We start from the raw sequence: 25,268 nt of genomic DNA, 5'->3' as shown, positions 1-25,268 counted from the left end.
AACGCTGGCACAGGTGATGGCAATCTGAGCATTCACTGGTGAGTACTTTCCATTTAGTTCTGGCTACACATGCTACACATACCCCTGGGATCAAGCACTTTTCCCAGCATCTCATTACACACCCAAGAGTCACTGCCCTGCTTTCCCTGGCCATTCACTGCCGAAGAGCAAGCCTGTGCATATTGTTCAGAAATTAGCTATCATGTTGGACAGCTTAGATATCTTAACTTTTTGATACCTGTGATAAGGTGAGACAGTCCAGTGCCATAATTTTAAATATTATTCCATCTACAGGAATTAATGCCTTGTTGCTTGATAGTTCATACATGGTCAGTTTCAATGCCAAAAGCCTTTGAGTACAAAAATATGTATTTACTTAAAATATTGCATTTGCTTATGCTTTACTGAGAAACATATTTGCAATACAGGAGACATGTTCCAAAACAGAACCACAAGATCCATTATCAGGGTAAACAGATGCTTACTGTCCAGGAGCTTCAATGTACCAATGAGCTTGCGGACATGAGTCTTGCAGGGGGAGAGCTCAGTTCTTCCCTGCTTGTCTCCACTCTTGGAGCCACTCAGCATTTTTCACTCTGGGAAAAGCAAACACCGTCCTCTTTCCCCCATCCCTGCCACCACAACTGAGCACGGCCTCTTCCTGTCACTTTGCCACTGGGTTTCTGCTGGTTAGCAGAGGGTTAGATCATTTTCTTCTCTCTCTTTTGAGGTCTTTTGCTCAGCATGGCTTACGACAATTGGCTCATTCCCAGTCTGAAGTCACTCTCTCCTGGTACAGAACTCTAATAAAAATGTAAATGTTTTCAAAATCCAGTTTACTCCACTGTGAACATTTAGTTCTGCAAGGTGAAAGACCAGACACAGACTGAACACCATGCTTCAGCCTATCACAGGTGCACAAAGACTACTTATGGTTTAAAAGGTGACATTTAAGAGATTGGATCTCCTCAAGGAACCCTTGTTTCCCCCTACTTCCAGTAAGGAAGTATTGCAGGAATTCTCATAACAGTGGCAACATTTGGTTGTGAGCTGCATCATTGCTCTCTTTGAAGGTATGGTGGGTGCAGTCCTCTCCAATATTTAGAGAAACTGGCCAAGAAGCCTCCCCACCTGTTTTCACAACAGAGAGTACCCAGCAGCCACCCTAATGAACAATTCATTGACTTGGCAAATGGAGCCTGCATCTGCAGACAGGGGACTGCCTTTCCCGGGATCAATACGCCCCCAGGAGCACACATGGCAATGGGCTGAGGCCAGAGGCCAGAAAGCACCTCCCCAGCTCTCTGCTGAAAACAGCCTCTTTGCAGGGCACCATCCCCACTCACTCAGAGAACACATCCTGCTCTGCCACCCCACAAACTGCTGCATGTGCAGACTTGAATGGTTTCCAAATTTATGGCCTTTTATTTTCCTATATTCCCCACATACTGCCACAGTGCTGGGTTATAAAATGTAATCTGAGCAATCTCCCGCTTAGTAAATTATGTAATTACTGGAGAACTGAATTTTTGTGGGTGCCAACAAGTTGGCTGGCTAGGAAATACTCAGCAATGAGATATCAGTTTTCAATCAGTTTTTGGGGGGAGAAAACACAAAAAACTTCAAGAAATTTGGACAATGCCCTTAACAACATGCTTTTAACTTTTGGTCAGGCAGTTGGACTAGATGATCCTTGCAGGTCCTTTCCAACTGCAATATTTTATTCTATTTTATTCTAAAAGCAGATTCATTAACACATCAGAAGTGAGGAAAATCACCAGAGCACTCTGTTAGACTGAGTCTACTGATACTTTATTTTATCAGAATGATAAAACAGCTTCTCATAGTGACAAAGCTAGCCAACAACAGTTTAGGGGACTGATATTAGAATGCAGCACAAGACTCAAATTTCACTTTTTCTGTATTTCCTTCCCTGTCTTGGTTTCCTCATGCTGTGCCAAAAGGATCAGAGGCAGCAGCTCTGGCAGATGCAAGAGCAGGCAGCCACCTTAAAGCACCCCTGATACCAAAGAACCTCAGTGATGATTTCTGACTTGTTCAGTGTCTTGCCAGCCCACTCAAAAGATTTGTTGCATCCATACTATGCAAAGAGGAAGGGTAGAGTTTGGCTGACCAACCCCAATGTTCGCAGTGATCCACTTCAAATGTGTACTGAGCCACCAGTTTGATCTAGTCTATAGAGCATACAAGCAAATAAATAGATAAGCAATCATTAAAGCAAAATAGCCAACAATTAACTGCAGTTACAAACCCCATCTCCTGGTAGAGATGATTAACTGGAATGGGGTCACACCCTGACCTTACAGGAAGTCTGGAGGACCTGAGTTACCGACCTCTCCCTGTCACAAACAAACACCACAACATTAGGCTATAATGAGTTTATATAACCTGTGCATTACTTCAGACATCTATACATTCAGGAAGTGGGGGCAAAAAGTCTAAAAATTACTGTAAGGTCCCAGGACAGGCAGTTTAATAGTGCATATGCCTCCTCCTCTTCTGAGGCTCAGGAGAGGCAGGGATGGCTTCCATAATCCTACATTTGATGAAGGACATCCCCTTGTCAATAGCTTTATAAAAAAGCATTCAGGAGGGCATAAAGCACCACTCCACACACCAAATGTTCCCCGCAGTCAAAGGTGGCTGCCTGAGGTCTCTGTCTCCAAGTATCTGGGAAGCACAGGAGCATATCACAGCACCAGACCTGAAAAACACCTGCCATGGGGCCCTGAGCTGATGTGGTGGCTGGTTCCTCCAAAGCTGAGGTGTGGTCCACTGAGTTATTCTGAAATGACCTAGTTTGAGTGATTTCCAGGGTCTGGAAGAGTAGTGCTGTGGCTGTAACTATAGCCATGCTAAGCACAACCTTAGGCAGACCTTTGGATGGCAAATGCCATGACTGTAGAGGCAAAAACATATTTAATTCTTCCTTAGCGGAGACCCTTTTCTGTGTGTGCTTTTTCTTGTTGGTGTTTAATTTCTTTATATACATGCACTTTTTAAATGGCTTTAGGAAGAAAAACCACTAAGCCAATGCAAAAATGGATATATTTGATTTTAAAGGCTCTGCCTATCTATGTGGAACAAATCAATCACATTACCATTCCCCTGGGGTGAACAGGCATACGGATAGAACCTATGCGGATGTAAGACTTTCAGTTTTTCTGGTCTCCCCCTCCTCTTCTCTTCTCTTAATCTCTGCACTTCCACCAGCAGCCTTTAGAGACAAAGGGTCTGTAACTTTTTTTCCGAGGTGCATTATGGCCTAGTCCTCCCTCAGTCAGAGGACTTTTCTTGATAACATAAAACAAGGCACTTTGTCATCTGACTCAGTGGCAATTTTAAAGTTCTGCAATGAATTGCAATGAATTTGCAGCTCATTAGCAATGAATTAAGTTGATGAAAGGTCACAAGGAACCAAGGACAATTTTTACAAAGCATCTCCAGGCAGTTTTTCCAGACCATCAGCTCTCTTTCGCTAACCCAGGAACACATCTCACACTCTTTAGAAAGCCAACCGCCTGTTTCCCCATAAAAAATTCCCAAAATATTGCCTAATGAAACACACAGAGTCCTTCTCATGCTATGGGAACACATTTCAGGATTCTGCTCACATGTTTTTTACTCAGGCATGCTTTGATGTAATAGCAGGGGAGAGAAATTTTGAAGGATTTACAGATTAATCACCCAGAGCATGGATGTAGGTTAGGACTACAAGAACTGTGCTCCTCTGGGATATTATCTGCAGCTCAACTTACCCAAGATGAAATGAAACGTGCTTTGGGAATGCAAATGAATTAGGATGTCACAAAAAGTAATTCAATTTGCAGCAGTGGGGTTTTGAATTTGGTTAGTTACATACAAGACCTTTATTTAACTGTAAACCTGGTACTATACTTACTATGATTTCCAATTTGAATTTCATTTTACTGCTATTTTAAAAATCAAGCCTGATAACTACTAACAGATTTTCAGGTCACGTCTCTATTATATGTATATATATGTCTGTGCCACTGCACACTTATGGATGCACAACAGATCTGTGGGATCTCTCACACATAAAAAAAATGGTAAGACTTTCATTCATTTCACCACTGTGGAAGAGGTAAGTGGAACAAGACAGCTAATTAGTCATTCTCCATTTCAATCCTTGATAACCACAAAGAGAGCTTGTTTTTTTACTGCAGGCATTGTCTTACATCAAACAATTTGTAGATAAGAAAAACCAGTTCTCTTCCTGAAGGCACAGACGCCAAGTATTTTGATAGAAAAGATGAAACAGCATTAGAAATTAACTGTAACACTTCTTCCCTTCCCTAGCCACCAGAGTATGTCCACTAGGACACATTGCTAATATACAACTATATTATCCAGACTGACAAATTTTGCACAGTCTGCTGTTTTGGTATTACAGAGCACAAGCCATTAATAGCTGACTGTCTCATTCAAATGAAACAAGACAATTATCAGCTGTAACTTACACAATCAATAATACTGCTGCCAGCATTTTCGGCAGAGATTTGATTCTTTTATAGCTCATTTGAAGTCTTTAGGGAACGTGTCATTAGTACATCTGTCCTGCTGTAAACATAATTATCATGCTAAATTCCATTTATCATGCTGATCAGGAAGCACTTTCTATCAGCCTTTCAGACTGGGAACACAGATAAACAGGGAAGGGAATTTGACTGCCCCAGCTATGAGGGAGTGTGCTCACTGCCAGGACCACTGCCCTTTCCAGCCAAGCTGTGGGAATTTTCTGAATAAGCACGAGACTTGTGCTGACCTCTGACTTTGGGGCACATCACGTTTGAACTTGGGGAACATCCTACTGGACACTGCTTGCTTGTAGCATTAGTTGATTTTATGTTCTCCTGTAATTCCTTGCTCCTCTCCAAGAGCACACTTGTAGGTGGTTCAGGCTTCTGGAGCTGCTGCACAGGGAGCAGGCAGCAACTTGAGTCACCATCATCATGGCCCTTCATGACTAGCATAAATCAAGTCCATGTCACAGACAAGAGGCAACATCTGCTTCAATAGAGCATCACTTTTAATACACAAAACTGGGCTGGGGCCAGGTGTAAACAAACATCAGTTAAACACATGTCAACAAACACAGTGCTGAATTTTGGCTAAATGGGTATGAGGTTTTAAGAAGTGAATACCATCAAGACTTATCAAACTCTGATACCTTACATGCAGAACATCCCACAGCTGCAGGCTTGGTGTGTAGAGAAACTGTCTTCATGGACAACTTAACACCCAGAGACTTGCACAACATCCTGACACCAAAATAACATTAAGCAAAGGTCAGTCCCTGCAAAGACCTCCTGCAAACTACAGCTTCAAATTGGTTTAAAACAGCCTCATTTATACTAATGAGCTGATGCTGTGACCAAAAGGCACCATGCTGCTTCAGCCATCTACCACCCCCTGCATCACACCAGCAGAAGGTCTCCTGCAGCCAGCCAGGTAAGGGAAGCACACAAACAATTAGTGATCAGCTTCTCTGGGGTTTTGTGAGGGAGGAAAAGATCTGCTGTGCTCAATGGGATCAGCACAAAACGGTCCTCAAATCACAAGAAGTGCTTAACTGTTCCTGCATCCCAGGAGGTGCTCCCATAGCTGCTGGCTGTCCTCACACCTTCCTCCACTGCACCTCCTTCCACCCAGCCAGTGAGCAGCATCTACAACAGTCACAGGGAATAGGCTGGACTGCTTTAAGCTCAACAGACAGAGATGCCAAACAGGCCTGTGGCTAATATTGGTCACATCCAGTCTTTGAACCAATTTTTTTCCCATTGGTTGAAACAATAATTTTTTCCCCCAGTGTTTAAAAATTTCCTGACAGGACATAAGGGACCTGCGGATGCCCTGAGGCTGATGGAATCATACTGCTGCAGCAAAGGGCAAAGAAGGAGGAGACCAACTCCTGATGATATCAGAAAGCAAATGTTGTTTCAAAGACAAATTATTTGACTGCTGATAAATATGTGATAAAGTTATGGGGTTTTTTTAAATGTGGGAGAAATTCATAAATCTAACTCAAGAAAACTGCCATTGCAGGCTGACACTGGTATGTGCAGAATAGCTGCATGACCACAGAAACTACTAAGCTAATCTATTGAGCCATTATGGATTGTATTTTAGGCAACTTATTTCCAGATCATTCTGATGTTTCATTTAATTGTATTAAGACAGGGTGACTGTGAGAAATGAGTAGCACAATGGTTACATCAATTACTCTCTTTAAACTTGAGAATCATGCATATCCAGATTGCTTAATTTCTCCCATACATCTGCATTTGCATATCTTTCTTCTCTGAAGAGCTTTCAAAAGCTCAAGTTTTAATCAGAGGACTATTTTTGATCCTAATTTTCCAAGCTGCAGTAAAGCTGCTTCATGACCTAATCTGATGGCAAATGTACCATCATTATACAGTGGTTTCTAGCAAGTTGTACAATAACTAGTCATAATGTTTCTTATTTTTAATCACTGTTACACCAGGTGCCTTGTGTCTAATTAGAGCTATCGATCTGCAGACATTGCTTTAACTCAGATTGGCAGACGACTTGCTGGAGCAAGCACTGCCTGGGGAGAATAAAACACCCTGCAGGGCAGTGTCTGCACAGCAGCCCCCTGAGACACACCCCAGCACACCAAAGCTGTGAGCCAAGGCAGCCCTGCCTCCTCGTGCACCCAGCTCCGACTTTCTGCTTTTATTTTTGACACTATTCATAGCAAAATCAAAAAATCTCCTATTTCATGGGAAACAGAGCATTTTGATTTGCCCAATGCCAATGTTTCACTTAGATTTTATTTTCTTTTTATATACACATTCATCTATGATACCTACGATACAAAAGATATGTACTCAGGAAAACAAAAGAATGTTTCCCACTGTTTGAACGTGCCCTCTTTCTGAAGAATTTTGCTTCCTGAAAAAAAGTTCACAGAGTTTCCTCTGGTTTGGCTTAACAGCTTTAAATGCTGTGCTTCCAGACAGACAGAAAATCTGGCTTACCCACAGCTTCCTCCCCCCGCTCCACATTTAACAGGTCGCTGTTGTGGCCACAAGAAAGACGGCGACCACTGCTAAAACTTTAATCTCCCCCAAAAGTCGTAATCTTTATATAGCAGATATAATGAGCTTTCTCAGTGACATATTTCAACAATGTTTAACAGGATTGCATAAGCAAAGTTATGTTTAAATCCACTGAAAATGTAACCCAATTCTCCTCAGTCTGCTCTGGTGATAATTAATGACAGATTTCATTAATATTCACGTATCCAATTTTTTTCTTGTAGGATTGTGTCCTGCTAACACAAGGACAGCAGAGAAGAATTGTCTTCTATTAAAGAAGCTCTGTTAGGCATCACAGATAACATATGAAGCGTGGCCATGCTGTTCTTTATCCTCTATTACCCCTCAATTTTATTCTCTAGAAATTGTTTCAGCCATTAGTTCCAGGCTGTAACTAGAGGAGGAGCAGGAGGTATTCTGCCACTGCTGTCAGGCAAGCCAGTGGAGGACAGAAAAGGAAAAAAAAAGTTTCAAAGTATTTTGCAAAGTAATCAAACACTCGGAGGTGGCAAGGTTTCACCAGGGAGCACCAAATTATCTATCCTACTCTTAAACAGGAACAGTCAAGAGACACTTTTCTATGTCAACGAAATTTCAGTTTCCCAGGACAACACAAGGATGACACCACAACAGCCTGCCTCTCTAGGGCAGGCTTCAGGAATGCTGCCCCCAGCCCTGCACCTAATACAAATGTAGGAAAAATCACATTAAGCCATATCCCCCAACCACTCTCACAACCCACATCTCACCACAAAAGTCTTGAGCCCAAATCTCTGCAGCATTTTGAGATCGTCCCAGCTATGGGGGAGGACAGGGAAATGAAGAGGAAAGTGGAAGGAAGAAGGAAACAGCTGCTTCCCCTTCCCAACCTGGTATTTCTTCTGAAAGCTTTGATCTCCACTTTATACATAGAGTGTAACAGGAGATACTTTCTTTTCCTCTGTCCTGCAAAACGATGGACAAAAAAAAGCCTTACCCTCCTTTACTCTTTTAAATCATCTACCCTGTCCCTGCCAGTTTTGCTGGGGAGCTGAAGCAGCATCTTTTACTGGGCTGCAGAATCCTGTGCAAAAACAACTGTCACTCCCAGCATTTAGTTTTAATTCCCATTTGAAGCCCAGTGAACTACTCCAGAGCATAACAAAAAGTCCATTAAACTTTCCACAGAACCAAGTCTTAAATTTCAAAAACACTTATCTTCATCTCAAAGATGCTCACTCGAACTTCTGACTCCATGGATGTATGATTTGACAGACCATACACACATAAAAAATCAGAAACTGAAAGGAAATTCAGTAACACCAACCTCCCAAGCTATGGCCTGGGAAGCTGGCCATGGAATTGCCTAATTTCATGAATATTCGGGAGGAGATACAACTTTATTTCGACTCACAGATTACAGCAACAACTAGAGAGAAATTCTTATAAATAAGGCTCACAAGTTCAAGGGGCAGCTGTTTGTCCCAGCCTGACAAAACATGTTGGGACAATCCTGCAGTACCAGTGCTCAAGTTTTCAAGGTACTTTCACTATTGTCAGTGAATGTATTATTGTCAAAGACTGTTCAACCACACCCAGGCATTTTAATCAGAGACCACACAGCTGGATTCATACCCCAAAGCCTGTCAAAAAGCCTGTCAAAAGCAGCTGTCAGCCCCACAGCCACCACAAAGCAGCAGCTGCTGCTGGGACAAGTTTCAGCAAGAGCAGGCAGTGAGCTACTCGCAGGCACTGCTGTCAGTATGACCACAAAACAGGTAACTCTGAAAAAGCTCCAAGCTGGATCAGAACCTCTACATCCAGCAGGAGATGACACCCCATCTCACTACAGGCTGACAACCTGTTGGGGATTTGGCATGTCCCAGAGCAGCTGGCTGGTTTTGTTGTGACAGGCAATGGTGGCCCTGGGTCACATCCAGAAGAAGGGGTTTTTGAAAGAGGAGGTAATTGCCTTGCTGAAAAAGAAAAGTAACAATAAAAAGAAATAAAATCAGAAGTCCCTCCTGGTGGACTTCAGTATCACAAGGTTCTGAGAGACAAGAACAAAAGCTGTCCACACACCCAGGCCATAACCTCAAATACCACTGGGTGGGTGGAAGATGCAAGAAGAGAGTCAAGCAGCCAGAAGGATGCACTGCTCTCCCTGGATTTCCTTACACCTCCTCCTACAAACTCAGGAACCACACTGCTGATCATTAGGGTGGGGTGGCTTGTTTTCCAGTTTCACATCTACCTTACCCTGGCTCCTGCTGGGGGAGATGCCAGTGCAGAAGCAACTCCCCAGACAGCCCTCCCTTTTCCTGGGGCACCCATTGGAACCTGAGCTGCCCCAGAAGCTGCATCTTCCTGTGACAGCAGGACCAAGGCAGACACCAAAAGCAGCACTGCAATGGGCACAGTTGTGAACCACTCCCATGGTGATATCCAGCATTTTCCAGAGAGCCTGATCTCCATGAAAACATATACAAAAAGACTCTGCATGTGCTTATGCTGCATTCAGTATTCATTGCTGATTCTCTGAAAGTGGAAGGCACGAGAGATCTGTGACTCTGTTTAAGCAACAAAAACAAAGCTAAAACATATTAAACATTCATGAATTTCTGTGAATCCTTAATGAATCTCACTTTCTGCCTTCTGTTACGTGGCTCTTTAGGGGTACTTTTTTTTTTAATCTTGAAAGCTAGAAATTTTGTAAGAACAGAATCCCCTTGCAGAATGAAGAAATTGACTTTGAAAAGTCTCTACCATAGATTGGAAGACTCTTGAGCTGGAAATACTGGAATAGCTTCCTCTGCAACAAAGATGGATAGGAGACATGGGCCCCTTTATCAGGTCACGTGACTCAGAAATGTTGCTAATGTAACTAAAAAACATATTAAAATCTTATGCAGAAAGAAATAAAATTTGAGTCCCTGAAAATGGATAATATTGATCTGGCTCCCCTACTCCATTCAATCAATTAAGCTGTGTACTTCTGAAAGCTCAAAAAATTAAATGTGGGGTAATATGAGAGCAGAGGCAGACCTCTGTGCTGGCTTAACCCAGCAGCTACTTGAGCTTAAGGTGATACTTTGGGTTGTGAAATAAAATCTTGGAATTGTGAACATATTTGCTTCAGTGAGCCTCTGCTTTGGGGCCACTAATCCCTTTAATTGCCCCAAATGACCTAGAGGCACCTCCAGGCAGAAAATCTTTGCTCTATAAGCAGCATTATGCAGACAACAAAACTCTTAAAGGTAAAACCAGCTGGGGAAAGTCTGCTAGCAGCTCATCATGTCTTCTTAGATTAAGTATATTAAAAAGAACTTAAAGCATGAAGTGCCTTGAAAAAAAATCTAATTTTGACCCCACTTTGGATAAAAATGATTTTTTGTCAGAGACTTCAGATTTAGTGTCCAGTATTCTCACAGGCTACATTCAGCTTTCAGTATTACAAGAACTAATTGCGCCCATTCATTTGCAAGAACATCTGAAAACTTTCCCTATAAGACTTTAAAATATACCAGCCTAGTAATGCAAAGAAGGCACTTATACCAATAAATTATTCTAATCCTGTAAAAACTCAACACACTTCAGTGTTCTTAACAAAGGTGCTAACTGCATGACTAATGATGCATTTCTGCAGAAACTTCAGCTGATGGGGCTCATCAAAATCAAAACTACAAAACTACTAAATTTTACTATTTTAGGTAATGTCATTATGAGTCAAAGGCAACAAGTTACCTGGAAAAGTAAGAACATATTTGCAAGTGTTTGCAGGATCAGGCTCTATTATACAGCCTTTTATCAATGATAAAAGCTAATTTTAAAAATTGCCTCATTCAAGAGATGGCACTAAATATAATACAAGGAAGATTTACTTTATAACAGCCTTGAGGGTGTGTTAAAACACACAAAAATCTATCCTTTAAAAAGGATTAAGACATATTTAGATGGCACAGACATGAAACGCAGACCGAACAACTCCAGATTGTTACAGATACTAATCATGTGAAATGGATAACCTCATAATATCACACATCTCAGATCATCTGACTTGTGTGTCTGTCTGCATATTCAACATCACAGCCCCAAGCTGAAAAAACACAGACAGAGAAGAAAGAGATTCTTGTTTCCTGGTAAAGCTTCTTGCATTAAAGAACTGAATGCAGGGCAAAAGGCCCATTCAAAAACGTGTCACAAAACACTTCACCACAGACCTAGGAGCTTTGTTGTGAGAGGAGAAAGAGAAAAAAAAAAAGGATTTTGAACAATATTGACTAATGGGATTATGTATATACAACAGTTTCCCATTCACAACACCCTCCCAGGGAGCTGAACACAAGCTCAATTTTACCTGTGCCAGTAACAGTTACATCATTTTCTGACAGATATTAAGCCAACAGGGTACCAACCACAAAGCTGCTACCAAAAATACTTAATCTTCCAAGGAGGATATCAGACAGGCAATTAAAGCAACAGTAATCCTCCCCCAAACACGAAGTTTTATCATCTGTAAATGTACATCTGCAAATCTCTCTCTCTTTGCTTTAAGTAGGAGCCCATGAAACTTTTGTAGTGTGTTTTTGGTAACTTAAAGCTTTCAAATTCTATGTAATGTAATACCTGGGTAAGTAATTCACAGAAAATAGTATCCTGATGACAATGTAACAAGACATGAATACAAGTTGTTCCGCATCCTTTTGAACTTGTTTGCATGCAAAATCTTTTCTGTATTCATATTAGAGAGAAGGGGTATAGAGAAAGAGGCCCCCGGAGTGAGTATTCCTTCTCTTCTTTTTAATATATGAACTAATTTTTCACCCAACCATAGCATGCTTTGAAGGTTTTTAAGAAAAAGAAAGGAAAAAAAATGGAGAAGAAATTTGGGAGTAGAACTGCTGCAGTTCTAGACAGGAAAAACTATGTTTTAGAAACCAGAAAAACTTATTTGTGCACCTCACAAAGAATAAGTACAGCTCTGAATACAGAATAAACATCCTTGACTGTACTAATAAGAACAAATATACCGTAGACACACAGCTATTGTTTGAAGAAAGGCACATCCAAAGCCTCCCCAGTGACAGCTCCAGCCCCTGCCATGCTCCGTCGGGCGCTGCGCAGCCTTGCAGACTGTCAGGACAGTGTCAGCAAGGAAAGGGATGGTCAAGCAACCTGATGGCCGCCACCATGAGCCTGTGGTGGAGCCTTACAGGGCAAGGAGGTGTCAGGAGGCTGCAGCAGTGGGGAGGGGAGCAGACATGGGGTGTGCAGCCCATGGTGTGGGGCAGTGAGTAGCACAACCAGCAGGCGTGGTTGTGGGGCAGTGAGTAGCACATCCAGCAGTGGTAGTTGGGATACTTGATCCTGACAGCAGGAAACCATCTCCACAAATTCAACAAGTAAAATGAGGGATGCAAGTGCTAACAGAGCAGCACTCAGCTACCTGTGACAGAGAACAATGAGACCTGTGAAGATTTCCTTTCCTGGCAGGATCTGCTAACTGCTATTTGGAAAACAGGCGATTCATATGCCTTTATTTTTCGGTTTCAAGCAGCAGGACCTTAATAACCTGTCCAGATATGGAACCAAAACCACACTTCTGTTGCTGTCTCTTCAACTGCCCGAGAACCCACAGCATTTTCCGCCCTTCCCAGTAGTCTCTGCAAAGGAAGAAGGTTGAACAAAGTGCCACTATACAAGGGCCATGGCCCCCACAGCCGCAGGAAAAAAAACAGATTATGCAAAACTTGCACTGTTTTGCTTCTGTCACCCTTTGCCTCCTCAGACCTGAACAATAATGAACTTGTCTAGCATGGAGGAAAGGGTGGAATGGCTTTGTGCTTGGATGGGTCAGAACAGATAAATGAAGAGATGTGCTCGCCAAACCCCACTTGCATCTGGCTGGAATAAGGAAGAAACACAAAGGTGCTTCTCACAAGGCTGAGAAGCTGCAGACAGCAGCACCAAGAGAAGACCACAACCCTCCCCCCTCTGTGCCTTGGTGTGGTTCCCCCTTGCAAATCTCTGGAGAGATATAGCGTGAAGGCTCATTTGGTAGCTACTTACATAGAAGTCACAGGTAAAATGTTGCCTTATTGCTTCCACTGAAAGTGAAATCAGCTATACTTTGTATAAAATTGGGCTGTTTATTTTCTTTTGATTAAAAAAATGAGCCCCCCTCTTGCCAGACCACGCAAACAGAAACCACTACTTCCTCAGTCACTGCATGTTCACATCTAAAAAAAGCCCTGGACAAGGGTAAAACCATGCTGGGTATGACATCAGACCACTACACTGATCAAGCTCACAAACTGCCATCAGTGTGCAATGGCAGTTTTGAAATGATGAAATTTTGGTTTTCCTGTTTCACCTTTTCCACTAAACGGACAGGAAATATGTCTGTTAATGTGAACAACTTATTAAAAAAATGTAATATCAATTTTCTCAGAATCTACCACATTACAAAATTAAAATTTAGAGAGTCCACAACTGACCAGTAAAAAGAAAACAGTTCCCTCCCCACGTCACCAGGGATGTGAATCAAGTTTTCACTACCATAACCCCTCATCTTGGAAAGTGGATATGAGGGTCAAGAGCCTTTCAAAAGATAGCTTCTTCTAACATATGAAAATGACACAAAAAAACCCAAAAAACAAAACAAACAAAAAACCAGGCAAGACTGTGTTGAAATATTCCTGGGGAATCATACAAAACAAAGAACTGCAAGAACTACAAGGTTAGTGCTAGTTACACCAAAGACCGTGCGTGCCACCCTTGACTGTTGCTATCACATTCATTTATCCAGTAAGATATTCAAGATATGCAATCGCTCGAAGGGTTGGAAATACTACCTCTGCACTTAAAATAGAAAGGACAGGTCTAATCCTGTTCTCATTTGTACCTGAGCAACCCTGCAATTAATGCAGAGGTTGGTCGTTTTCAGATGCCCTGATCCTTGCAAACAGGCAGCGGCTTAAAAGCACTTTTTCACACCAGCCTCTTTGCTCTCAGCCCATCCTCCTCAAGGGAGTGAATCCTAATTACAACCCACACCCTTCTGCAGTGCCCTACTGCACTAAACAGGTCTTGGGCTCGGGGCTTAGCTCCTAAGGAACATGGAGGAGTAACAGCATTTTGTACAGCACTGAGCACAGCACCGGTACTACACTGGGAAAAACATCCTCGCTCCTGCTGCAACGCTACATCTTCCAGGAGAAGGAAGACTGCGAGCTCACAAACACACTGAGAGAAAATACACATTTCCATTCACATCATCTATTCAACCTTCCCACAGAGCATGAGGGCAGCAGCAGAAAACACTGCCTTGAAAGTGCCTGCTCAAGGGTGCTGGCAAATTCATACAATTTGCGGTTTTTATTTTCAAACGTGTCTGCTCAAAGTTGCTCCCTGTTGCACCCTAGTACTATCTATGATTTGAATAGCTTTACATCAGTAATGAAACTAATGAACAAACAAGAAACTAGTATTTCTAATAATCTCTTTAAAACAAACAGAAGCAAAAAGCCTGGGACAATGAAGTCTGTTCCTTAAAACAAATGTGTGCAGTCACTTGCTACTTGCGAGGCTGCTCTCGAGTTCTGCAGTACCTGGAGTGCCTTCTAAAATAGAAGAATATTTTATCTTGAGGCAAGTCATGCACATGGAAAAATACAGATTTTCCAAATAAATCTCAAAGGTCACAATGGAGGTACTTGACAGTGGCACTTTGTGTTCTGCTGTAAATAATTCTGCCTTTTTAAGCAACCACCTCTGAGCTGCCACTTCTTCTGGATTAGTTTATGGGATCCTAAAAGATGGGATTCTACAAAGCAGTGAACACCACCAATTAAAAATCAAACCCAGTTTTGCTTTAGGAAAACAGCCTCATAAAATTAAGGAGGTTCCACACTGCTGAAGACAGAGGCTGACGTGAACTTGTATTTTTAAAAATACAAACACAACCCTTTGTGTTTTAAAGGCCACACTTCCAAGTCTATTAATAGTAGATGGAGAGTTTTCCACACCTTTTTACATAACCTGATGCAGCACCTTATGACACACCTACCTAAGCCATTAAACTGCACTTTGCACTGCAGCACCTGAAAGCTGTTTTGCCTCTCTTCCTATTACCCAAAAAGACACCTCCATGTTTTCTAGTCAGAGACAGTATCATTCACTTAACCAAATTCAGGGAACTGCAGAGTGTGCTTCCAACTACCAAACCTCCTCAACTGTGCCCACGTCCCAGGTATCAAGATGGGTGTCTTCATTTTCAAGTAGCTGTCACCTAATGAGGACTTCACTCCCTGCTGTGCCCATCCACCACACCCCATGGACACGTGGGCAACACTTCTGTGTCACCCAGCATTTGCCTGGGTGTAGCTGTTTGCAGCCTTGACTGGAAAAAGGAGGAAATTCATCTCCTTTGTGTGTAGGTACTAACAGAGGTGCAGAAGCAACAGGAAAATAAAGTTTGACAAAACACAAGGAATAAAGTTGGTGAGTTAAAACCCCAGAAAGATATCTTCAGGACACATTTCAGACCACAGCTAACAGCTAGCTTCTGCTTTATGCTCCACCCTTCACACAGGCTGAGTACAGTGGGGTGGGTAGTGCAGGTGCCTAGAACATGTCCTTGTGAACAGGGAGCAATGAGAACTTTATGAACTGTAGGTATGGGCTGCACCAGTGCATATGCAAATGTATGTACGTGATCCAAGCAGGCCTGAAGGCAAAGGGCCTTATGTGACATTCACCTCCTGGCTCCCACTTTCTCCATCCTACATGTGCTGGGGGTACTGCATGAAACCAGACAACCCTCCAGCTGCCACAGTGGTCCTTCCTGAGTGCCAAAGGCATCCCATCTCCTTGGGGCAGTGAGGCTCTGCTCTCCCCTCCTCCAGCACCATGCACCCTGGAAACTCAAATTCAGCAGCCCTCTTTCTGAAGCAGGCTGGTGAAGCCGTGCTGCTTGCACCCTTCTAAGGGCACACCATGAGGCTGGGGGTAGAATCCACTTCTCTGCTAGCAGCTGCAGTGGGCAACAGACTGCTCCAGTGCTGTGAGTTCTCTCTGTAAAAAGCAATGGTAATAATATCTGACCCTTCAATCATGATGAAACTAAATCCATGCCACTCTGCCAGCATGTACACCTCCTGTCAAAAAGGGAGAGAACCCAGTTTGGGGTCTCTTGACTTCTTTCCCCTTTCTGGTACATGAACCTCTGAGTCATCCAGCCTTGTTGGAGGGCTGGGACATCTCCCTGCACTTCCGCCCATGGCAGATCGACCAGAAACAATGATGCTGGAAATGCTAGAGCCTTCCATTCGGATGGACATTTGTCCATTCAATCTCCTTAGTAACTCCTGGGAGTTACTAACCCTGTTAGCTACCTGCAGTGGCTCCTTCTTCATCCTGGAATGGGAAAGGAAATGATGCCCCACAGAAGGGAGAAGATAGAGAGAAAGCTCTCACCAGCCTTCCCACACTACAGAAGACACAAGCAACAAGGACAGCAACAGTGCCTGTGGTTGGTACCTACTGAGGCTGCACCACCACTACATCCCAGCATCACTTCTCTGTCCCTTGCATACACAAAAAAACTGCAGGTATGACCTGCACAGTCACGGGTGAAGCCACACAGAGCAGACAGCACATGGATGGCAGAAAAATACAGCTTAGTGCAAGCAGGCTGCTAACCCAGAGGCACTGATGAATTCTTGGTGCCCAGAATCCTACCCAAAACCCAGAGAAAGGGAAAAGCAAGCTCAAGAGCTTCATCCCTGTTTGTTTCATACAGCTCAGTTCCAGTTACATGGTGCAGAAAGAAGTCATAATGTCACCTTACAGATTTTTCCTGTTACACAATGAGGGGATTTTTTTTCTTTGCAGGAAAATGTATGCTTCTTTTGAATGCCTTTACCTACAAGCAGATGTGCCTATGTCTGATTTGCCTTGACAGCATGTAGATTCAAAAACTTAATCATATTTACGTTGGTAATATGATTATCTCTAGGAGCACCAAAATGCAATCCATTGTTGACTGAAAAATTATGATAAACTTCTCTAGCTTTCCATTTTTTAATCCCACCAATTTTATAGAGTCAAATCCCTGATATTGCAGAGATTTACTTACTAGGAAAACATCATACACTGGTGCTTGATTTAACTGAGCAGTTTTATATAGAAGTAAACATACAGCCCAGGTGTTTCAGAATCTCTTGTCAGAGAGGACATACCTTCCTCTGTCATCCAAGACAAGGAGTGGAAAACATTTCAATTGTGGTGAGTGAATCTTTGCCCAAACCTCAGTTTCACAAAATTGCTAGCCTGATCTGTAACAACACAGGGGAAAACACCACTGCTTGCTAAGAACATGCAATTCTGCTTTATATTCATAGATGAGGTGAAAGGTTATTTTATTTTTTTTAAAGACTTCTAGAAAATAAGTAGCCTTTGCTTCACTACTCGTTCACTTCTCAATTTTCCATAACAGAAAACCCTCCTTAGGCAAACACCCTGAAACACTGCTCCTAAAAGCAGTGCTGGCTTTGAAATACATAATGAGAACAGAAAATACATTTAGCATTGATGACAGGAAAGCAGTTGCTACGAACATAACACAGTGGCCCTTGTAAAGGAACCTCTCAGTTCCTTAAATGTGTATCCCCCTAAATCTGCATATTGCACACTGAAAAGCAAATCCCGAGAGTCCTAGAAGTCTCCCACTGGCACATCACGTTTTCTCCAACTACCATTAAATTTTCTTCTGCTAAATGCTCTACCGGCTCTCTATCCTACCTTTGCAGTAAAAAAAAAAAAAAAAAAACCAACCCAAAAACACGCTCCCAAAACACAAAACAAACAAACACCCTCCCCACACACATATAAAGACAAAAAAAAAAAAAAAAAAAAAAACAAACCAAAACGAAACAGAAAAAAAAAATAAACATAAAACCCTGAAAACTTCTGAAAGCCCTTCCTATGAAAACAAATACCATTCCTTAAATTTCTCAGCATGTTATTTGCAAACGACAGGCCAGCAAGCAGATACTCTCCATATGCCAAATTATGTCATTTCCATTTTCTAGAAAGAATACTTCTCACAGCAAACTGGCAAGGGTTTTTTCAGTTGGGTTGTGAAAAGAGCCAGCTCTGTGTATCGCTGCACCTGCTGCGTTGCTAAGTCTGGTATCTGGTGGCAGCCCCACAGCCATCCATAGCAATTCTGGGTCCAGAAAAGAGCTTGTCATAAAGGCTGAGTACACCCTCAGAGGTACTGGCAAATGTTCAGGGGTGAATTCTGTGGATATTTGCATATAGATTTCTGTAGACACCAGCTTGTCCCATTTGCAAATAGAATCTGCTTTCCCACGCTTCGTAAGGGACAAGCTGGTGCCTACAGAAGCTTCAGTGTATCCAAGTCCCAACATATAAACCAAATTTCTGCACTTTTAGGTTAAATTATAAAGAGTAGCCTTTTCATTTGCATAGTGGAGAACTTATACTACAAGAGTAGTACAGCTGAAATCAGAGGGAAAAAAATTAAAAGAAAATAAATCAAGATTTGGTTCTTCTCATCATTACCTTCCATCATACTGCACTACTGAGTCTCCAGAGAGCTCACCTGATATCTACTTTTTTGAAACAAGGAAATCACAGAATTACTAGAGGATTGGGTTTTTTTTCTTTTCAGAGAGCACACTTGGCAATCTCATATTTGTATTTTAGGTGTTTTGAACTGTTCCAAGCTAAGCGGTATCTTCCACCAGAAGAATTCTCAAAGTCCTAATAATTGCAGACTAAAGCACACTTCATATTCAAAAGCTATCATCAAACTATGATCTGTCATTATCCTATTTATCTACCATGGAACTGTTTTTGTGATGGTCTGGAGGGCTAGTGACTCACACAGCTGCCACCAATCTTCACCATTTCAAGGTGCTTTCAACACTACTATGGTGCAGACAACAGCTGTGTAGCAGGCTTCTAAGGCAAAGACCCAGTTTGGCTGCCTGCACAGGAGATTTGCTGGTAAAGAAAAGGGTGCAAAGAAAGTCAAGTAGTGAAAATGCACCCACCACATAAGCAAACCCGCTGAAATTGCTCCTTCTGCTCTCCTGACAGCTAATGAGGGGTCACTGCACACCAGCCAAGCACCTGTGTGGTATAACCACAGCACCTCCCAGGGCTGGACCAAGAAAACTTTGAATTGGCAGCCAGTGAGGGCAAACAGGACTTTTTTCACATGTTATCAGCTCAGGTCTCCTCACAGGGGTTATGTGCACACACATAGGAATATCCCTCTCACCTGTCCAGTTCCAAGGCTGCCTCACTCTGAAACCTGCAGAGTCCTGAGGCTCTGGCAGACACAGCTGCCTCTCAGCCTCTGTCCCTCTGTGAAGCTCTCTAATTAATTCCCTAGTACTCATGAACACCATGTTCTGTCCCACTGTTCTACTCTTCAGAACTGACAGCAAAGGGGTTCTTTTCCTTGTCTGATGAATATTAACCTTTTTTATCTGACAGAGATGCTCACTAAATAGTATAATAAGAGCCTAAAATATGCCAGAGCAAATTCCTGTGGGATTTGTTTTTAAAAGCTTGTGTACTAAGGGAACAAGGGTGCTGCATCTATGGTGTCCATACATGTGTGTGCCATCCTACTCCAGTGACTTCTCAACCACTGGTCAGCTTCAGCTAACACCTGGAAGATGACCCCATTTCCACCAGTTTCAAAGGAAGTAACAGAGGGAGGCACAAACACCTGTGCCCTGAGCAAGGGAAATGGCTGGCAGAGAGCAGTGGTGGTAAAAGCCAGTCCCTGCAGTCTGGGGCTGGCCATGCTCAGCACGTCCAAAGCTCAGAGAGCCCAGCAGCATCAGTGAGTGCCCCTGCACAGCTCAGAGAGCCCAGCAGCATCAGTGAGTGCCCCTGCACAGCTCAGAGAGCCCGGCAGCATCAGTGAGTGCCCCTGCACAGCTCATGGTGAGCATGAGGACCCAGCCTCTCGGCGTACTCGTGCTGAAGGATGTGCTCCTTCCAGGACTCATGGAGCTTGTACACTGTGTGCTACTACTGAAACAGCCCTTACTACCTGAGCCTTAACCCTGCTGTTGAACATTCCCCCTTCAGGGAGGCACAGGAATTCAGCCTCCTGAAGTGACAGCTGAGGTCAACAAGCATCCCCTTCTTTAGAGCCAGCAGCTATCAGTGGTATACAAGGTCACACACCTAAGGGAAGACTTTGTTTAGCATGTGCACTACCCACTGACTTTTCAGACCATTAAATCACTGTTTTCATGCTATGCTTGTATACATCATTCTGAAATTCAGGCTGCCCAAAGGGCTTTGGGTTCAGTGAATAGCAGAGTGTCCATCACACATTAAAGGGCTGATGTGTTTCCAGCAGCTCACAAGCCACCTCCTGATGCTGGGATGACCCCACAGGGTGGAGGGTGCCCCCAGCTCTTTGTTCTGCTCCCCTTTCAGGACTCTGCCTGTAAGACACTTGGTTCTGAGAGACTCTTCTTTTGTCTCTTGCGTGTTCAGTTTGGAGGCATCTTCTGCTGTGGGCTGACACTGCACTGCCTGCCTGCCCAAGGCCATGCACAACTGGATTCTGACCTCTCACCCTTCCCTCACAAATACTTAATGGCAGGATTCAGCATCCTGGGTGCTTCCTCCAGCACTAACAACCCAATGAACTTTGCAAACCAAATGCATCTCTGTTTTTTCTAACAGGTAGAAATAAATTAAATTTTCACAAGCTTTACTAACTGCAAATTAATCTTAGAATTAATCAGGAAATGAGATACATTGTAGGTCAGTAAATTCTGAAGAAAAATCTATTTGGACATGATAACCTCAGTGTCCTTCTGAGTGGACCTCTCCTCAGTGATTACTCAGCAGATACCCTCTCCTTGCTTCCCAGCACCTGCTGCTCCCAGAAGGTGCCCATCTTCTGCCCATCTGCTTTCAGACCTGACATGGTGGTGACGCAGACAAATTAAACTGTAAGCAACGTTTGAACTCCAAATTCAACCACCAATTTGCTTCCTTAGCAAAACAGAAAAAAATCCAAAACCAAACAACACAAAAAAAGAGCATGTGCTTGTTTTTAACCACCTGTCCCACTGGAAAAGGAAACTTCACATATGGAAACTGCAATATTTTTCCCAAAGAAAACTATGGCAAGAAAAATTTTAGGCATACACAAAACCAGACACCTGGACCATCCCCTAATCCACAGGATGTGCAATTATTTTAAACCAGTGCTGCTGAAACCTGGCTTCACAGAACTCCTCACTAATTTCAGATTATTCTATTAAAATGAATTATAATTTCACATGAAAGAAACCCTGGCCCTAGCTTCTAATAAACTCATGTCCTTGTCCACCTATTCACCACAAACTGAAATAAACACCTGCAGGAAGACAGGAGCCTTTAGCACCAACCAGCCAACTTCTGAACAGGCCTATTTTTTGCCATTTACATATAATTACATACTAGCCTCCAAGCAGCTAGAAGCTCCATGTTCCTTTTTTGTATTGTTTGTTTCTTGTGAATACACATAGAGCTCAAACCCAAACCACATTAATGATAACCTTGTTAAATATAAACTAGTATGCAATTATACAAACTGCTAACACAAACAAAAAAGCCAGGGAACTCTGATTATACGTTCACAATGGCTTCTGAAAACCAAATAAAAATAACAACATAAGGAAACCTGTCTTGCCTGATACTGTAACAGAAAAAGGTTTCACGTTTGTGTCTCAGCACACAAGACTCATCTGTCAAACAACTCCTCAAACTCAATTTCAAGCTCACTCACGGCAAGGAGAGCAGAAGGGTGGGAGGAAAGGCAGCCAGTGCACACGTGAACTACCAAAAAAATCTAATTTTCCTCTCTGCATCATCCTTCAGATGAGCTAATGCCTGTCCCTAGGCAGGTGCTGTGACTTTCACCCTGTCACCCTGAGAAGGGCTGGCTGGGTGCTGGGGATTTGGCTCCTTCCTCTCCATTAAGAGAGCAGCAGAAGGGCTGCTGCAACCCTCTGTTCTTGGGCTTGTGCCAGCCCGGTGCATGCCTGTGATTTAACTTCTGTGCAGCCACGGCTGAACGCAGCAACCAGAGCTCCTGCCACACCTTTTCATTAAGAAGATGAGCTGCTAACATTCTGTGCAAGCTCCGTGGTCTGCAGCTGCCCCTTCCGGGTGTTTAAAAATATACACTTTTCTCAGAACAGAAACAGATCTATTGAAAGCAAAGTCTGCCCTGGACTGCACATGTGCAGCATCAGGACAGCCAGCAAAGGCAGGGGACATTATCCAGAGCTCTCCAGCACCAGGGCCAGCTTTAAGCAAGTGCTACAATGGAGAGCCTCGTTCTTGTCAGTGCAGTAATGCAAAGTCTTCAGCACAACTGAATCCAGCTCTCAAGAAAACAAAACAGTATGAGAAAACCAGCACTTTCCTTGCAGCCTGCATCACAAGAAATTATACAGCAACAAATGACAGCCGCTACAGGACTGGAGGAGCATCCTGGAAAGGTTTCCTTAGGTGACTTCCCTTGCCATGGACTTGGGCTATCTATTCAGTTTGTTTGCATGCTAGCAGTGCAGCTGAACTTGCAAGACTCTGGATTTCGAGGTTGTAAACAAGAACAGTAATTACCTTTCCCTCTTAACCACCACTCTGTTCTCATGTAATGAACAAACCAAATTAAACCAAACCAAAACAACAACCCAAAAACCCCACATAGGTTGCAGTAGGAAACTAAGTAGAAGGTCAAGAAGAACCCAGTCTCTCGAATGCTTAGTTCAAGAGAAGAAAAGCAATTCCCAAATCATGGTCTGTGGGTCACTTCTCCCCCACAAGGCTGTGGGCAGAATCACATCACAGAAGGCATGAGTGAGTGTGTGTGTGTGACACAGCTGTGCAGTTGATCCACGGAGCAATTAGAGGGTTGTCACTGCAGAAAATGTTTTGAGAGACACATGACTGGGAGAAGAAGGGTGGTAACTCACCAGCAGGCATGCTGCTTGGGAAGGTGGGGCTCCCTCTAGCACAGCACCTGAAAAGGGGCTCAAAAAAGCCACCAATACAACCCAGATGGAAGGGAAGGGGAAAACAAACAACCAACAGTGGAGCATGAATCTAAGATAACTTTCCCCTGGAATACTTCCAATTTCTCCAAGCTGGTTGGTTTTGAAAGGGACTTTTCTACAGCGATCTATGCTCAATTACCCTTATAAACCCTTGCAATAACATGTGACTCAAAGTCTACCTATTTGTCCAAGGGAGAAACAAGGAGGGAGTGTGGCAAATGGGGAATGTGGGAGTGGCTGCCGATGTGGGCTTGGGGAGCACAGTCATTTCCTCCAGCTTCTTTCCCCCCCTCCGTCTTTGATATCTGAGTATGTTGTTGAGGAAGTGAAGGAAGGTGATTTTGTATCCACAGGCATTCACACATTTTTACATGATTGCACCTTAGCCAGAAGTCTCAGCTTGAGACCTGAAGCAGCTGAGGTTGTTCCTTCGGGAATTAAAAGGCAAAAGAGTTCCCGGCGGCAAGAAACGACCCAGAGGAACAAAGTGCTTGGAGATAAAGAGCCTATTTAGGGTGGTAGCGAGACGCTGCTTAAACCATGCGCTCGCACCGTAATCCGCGATTTCCATGCAAAGATTTCCTTCCCCCTTGTGGGCTACCAGACCTGGCTACAGCTCACTTGACTCAGAGCCGGTTCCCAGCCTGCTGTCGATAGGACAGGCAGCACAGCGGGCTGAATCCGCCACCACTCGGGAGCGCGGGATGACAGCGGCTGTGCGGCGGGGCTGGGCTGGGCTGCGCCGGGGCTGGGCTGGGCTGCGGCGGGCACGGCGGCGGTGCAGCCGCACGCCCGCACTGCTGAGCGCCAGGGAAACTTTCAGCCACTCGCGCCCAGGCGGGACCGACCGACGGACGGGCTGCTGCCGCCCGGGAGGCTCGGGCACCTCGGCTGACCTGCCCCTGCACGCCCGCACATCCCTGCCGCTGCTCCCCCGGCCGGAGGGCAGCGGAGCCGGCCCCGCTGAGGGAGGCTCCCGCCCCGCGGCTCTCGGGCCTCCCTCTCCCCACGGCTTCCCCCGGCCGCCCGGCGGCCGTGCCCGCCCTTCCCGAGCCCATCGCCATCCTGCGCATCCCTCATCCCCGCATGCCGAGCATCCCTCATCCCCGCGGCGCTGCTTACCGGGACCGCTGCAGCTCGAAGGCGGCGGCGGGGCCGGGCTGCCCCAGCTCTCCGCTGCCGCCGATGCTGCCCTGGGGGCTGGTGCGGCCGAAGGGCGCCGGCAGCACCCCCGCCGTGAAGGAGTTGAGGCGGCCGCGGCTGCCCGCCGCCGCGGCGCCCAGGAAGACGGCGGGCGGCACCTGCACCGCGGCGAAGGCGTCCTCCTCCTCCTCCTCGTCTTCCTCCTCCTCCGGGGGCTCGGCGGGCGCTGCCGGGGGGCTGCCCAGCCGCGGCGGCGGCTGCGCCTGGCGGGGCCGGGCGGCGGAGCCGTCGCTGCCCGGCGGCGGGGGCCGCCCGTCGAGGGAGATGCTGGTGAGGAAGGACAGCGCGGCCTGCCTGCGGCGGGGGTCGCTGCGCGCCGGCGGCGGCGGCTGCAGCGGCTGCGGCGCTTTCCTGGGGCAGGGCTCCGCCGGCGGCGGCAGGGGCCCGGCGGCGGGACTGCCAGGGCTGGCGGCGGTGGCGGCCGCCGCCATTGTCGGCCGGCTCCCCCTCCCCTCGCCGCTGGCCGGACGCTGCCTCTCGCTGCCGGCCCGTCAGGCGGGCGGGCGGCGGGGCAGGGGCGCCGCGGTGCCCGCGGGGTGCATGGGGGTGCCCAGGGGTGCGCTCCGCCCGGCCGCGCCGCGCTGCCCCGGGCCCCCGCCGCCCGCCCGCTCCGTATTTATAGGTGCAGCAGCCGCGCCGCCGAGCGCCCTGTGCAATAACACGGCAATCACGTGTGGGAAACGCGGCGCTGGAGGAAAACAAAAGCCCGGCCAGCAGCCCGGAGGAGGAGGGAGAAGGGTGGGTCTCGGCGAGCTCCCTCCTTTCAACCTCTCTCTTTTTTTTTTTTTCCTTCCCTTTCACCCCCTTCCCTCCTCCTCCTCCTCCTCCTCCTCCTCCTCCTCTTTTTCCCTTCCTGGATGCGTGG

General features: G+C 45.1%; 1 protein-coding gene across 2 annotated transcripts in view; it reads right to left on the bottom strand.

Annotated features, from left to right (window-relative positions):
- Nucleotides 1-24,881, bottom strand: part of CABLES1 (Cdk5 and Abl enzyme substrate 1) — a 68,377-nt gene extending 43,496 nt beyond the window's left edge. The window contains exon 1 of one of the 2 annotated variants that reach the window (XM_054516236.1): nt 24,323-24,881. In XM_054516236.1, coding sequence (XP_054372211.1) covers nt 24,323-24,834 — 512 coding nt within the window. In that variant the 5' untranslated portion in view covers nt 24,835-24,881. The remainder of the gene's footprint in view (nt 1-24,322) is intronic. The other variant, XM_036406966.2, reaches the window with a different exon arrangement.
- Between the last annotated feature and the right edge of the window lie 387 nt (nt 24,882-25,268).

This window comes from Molothrus ater, chromosome 1, assembly GCF_012460135.2.
Source record: "Molothrus ater isolate BHLD 08-10-18 breed brown headed cowbird chromosome 1, BPBGC_Mater_1.1, whole genome shotgun sequence".
In the NCBI taxonomy this organism is placed as follows: Eukaryota; Metazoa; Chordata; class Aves; order Passeriformes; family Icteridae; genus Molothrus; species Molothrus ater.
This window is presented reverse-complemented; position numbering and strand designations above follow the sequence as displayed.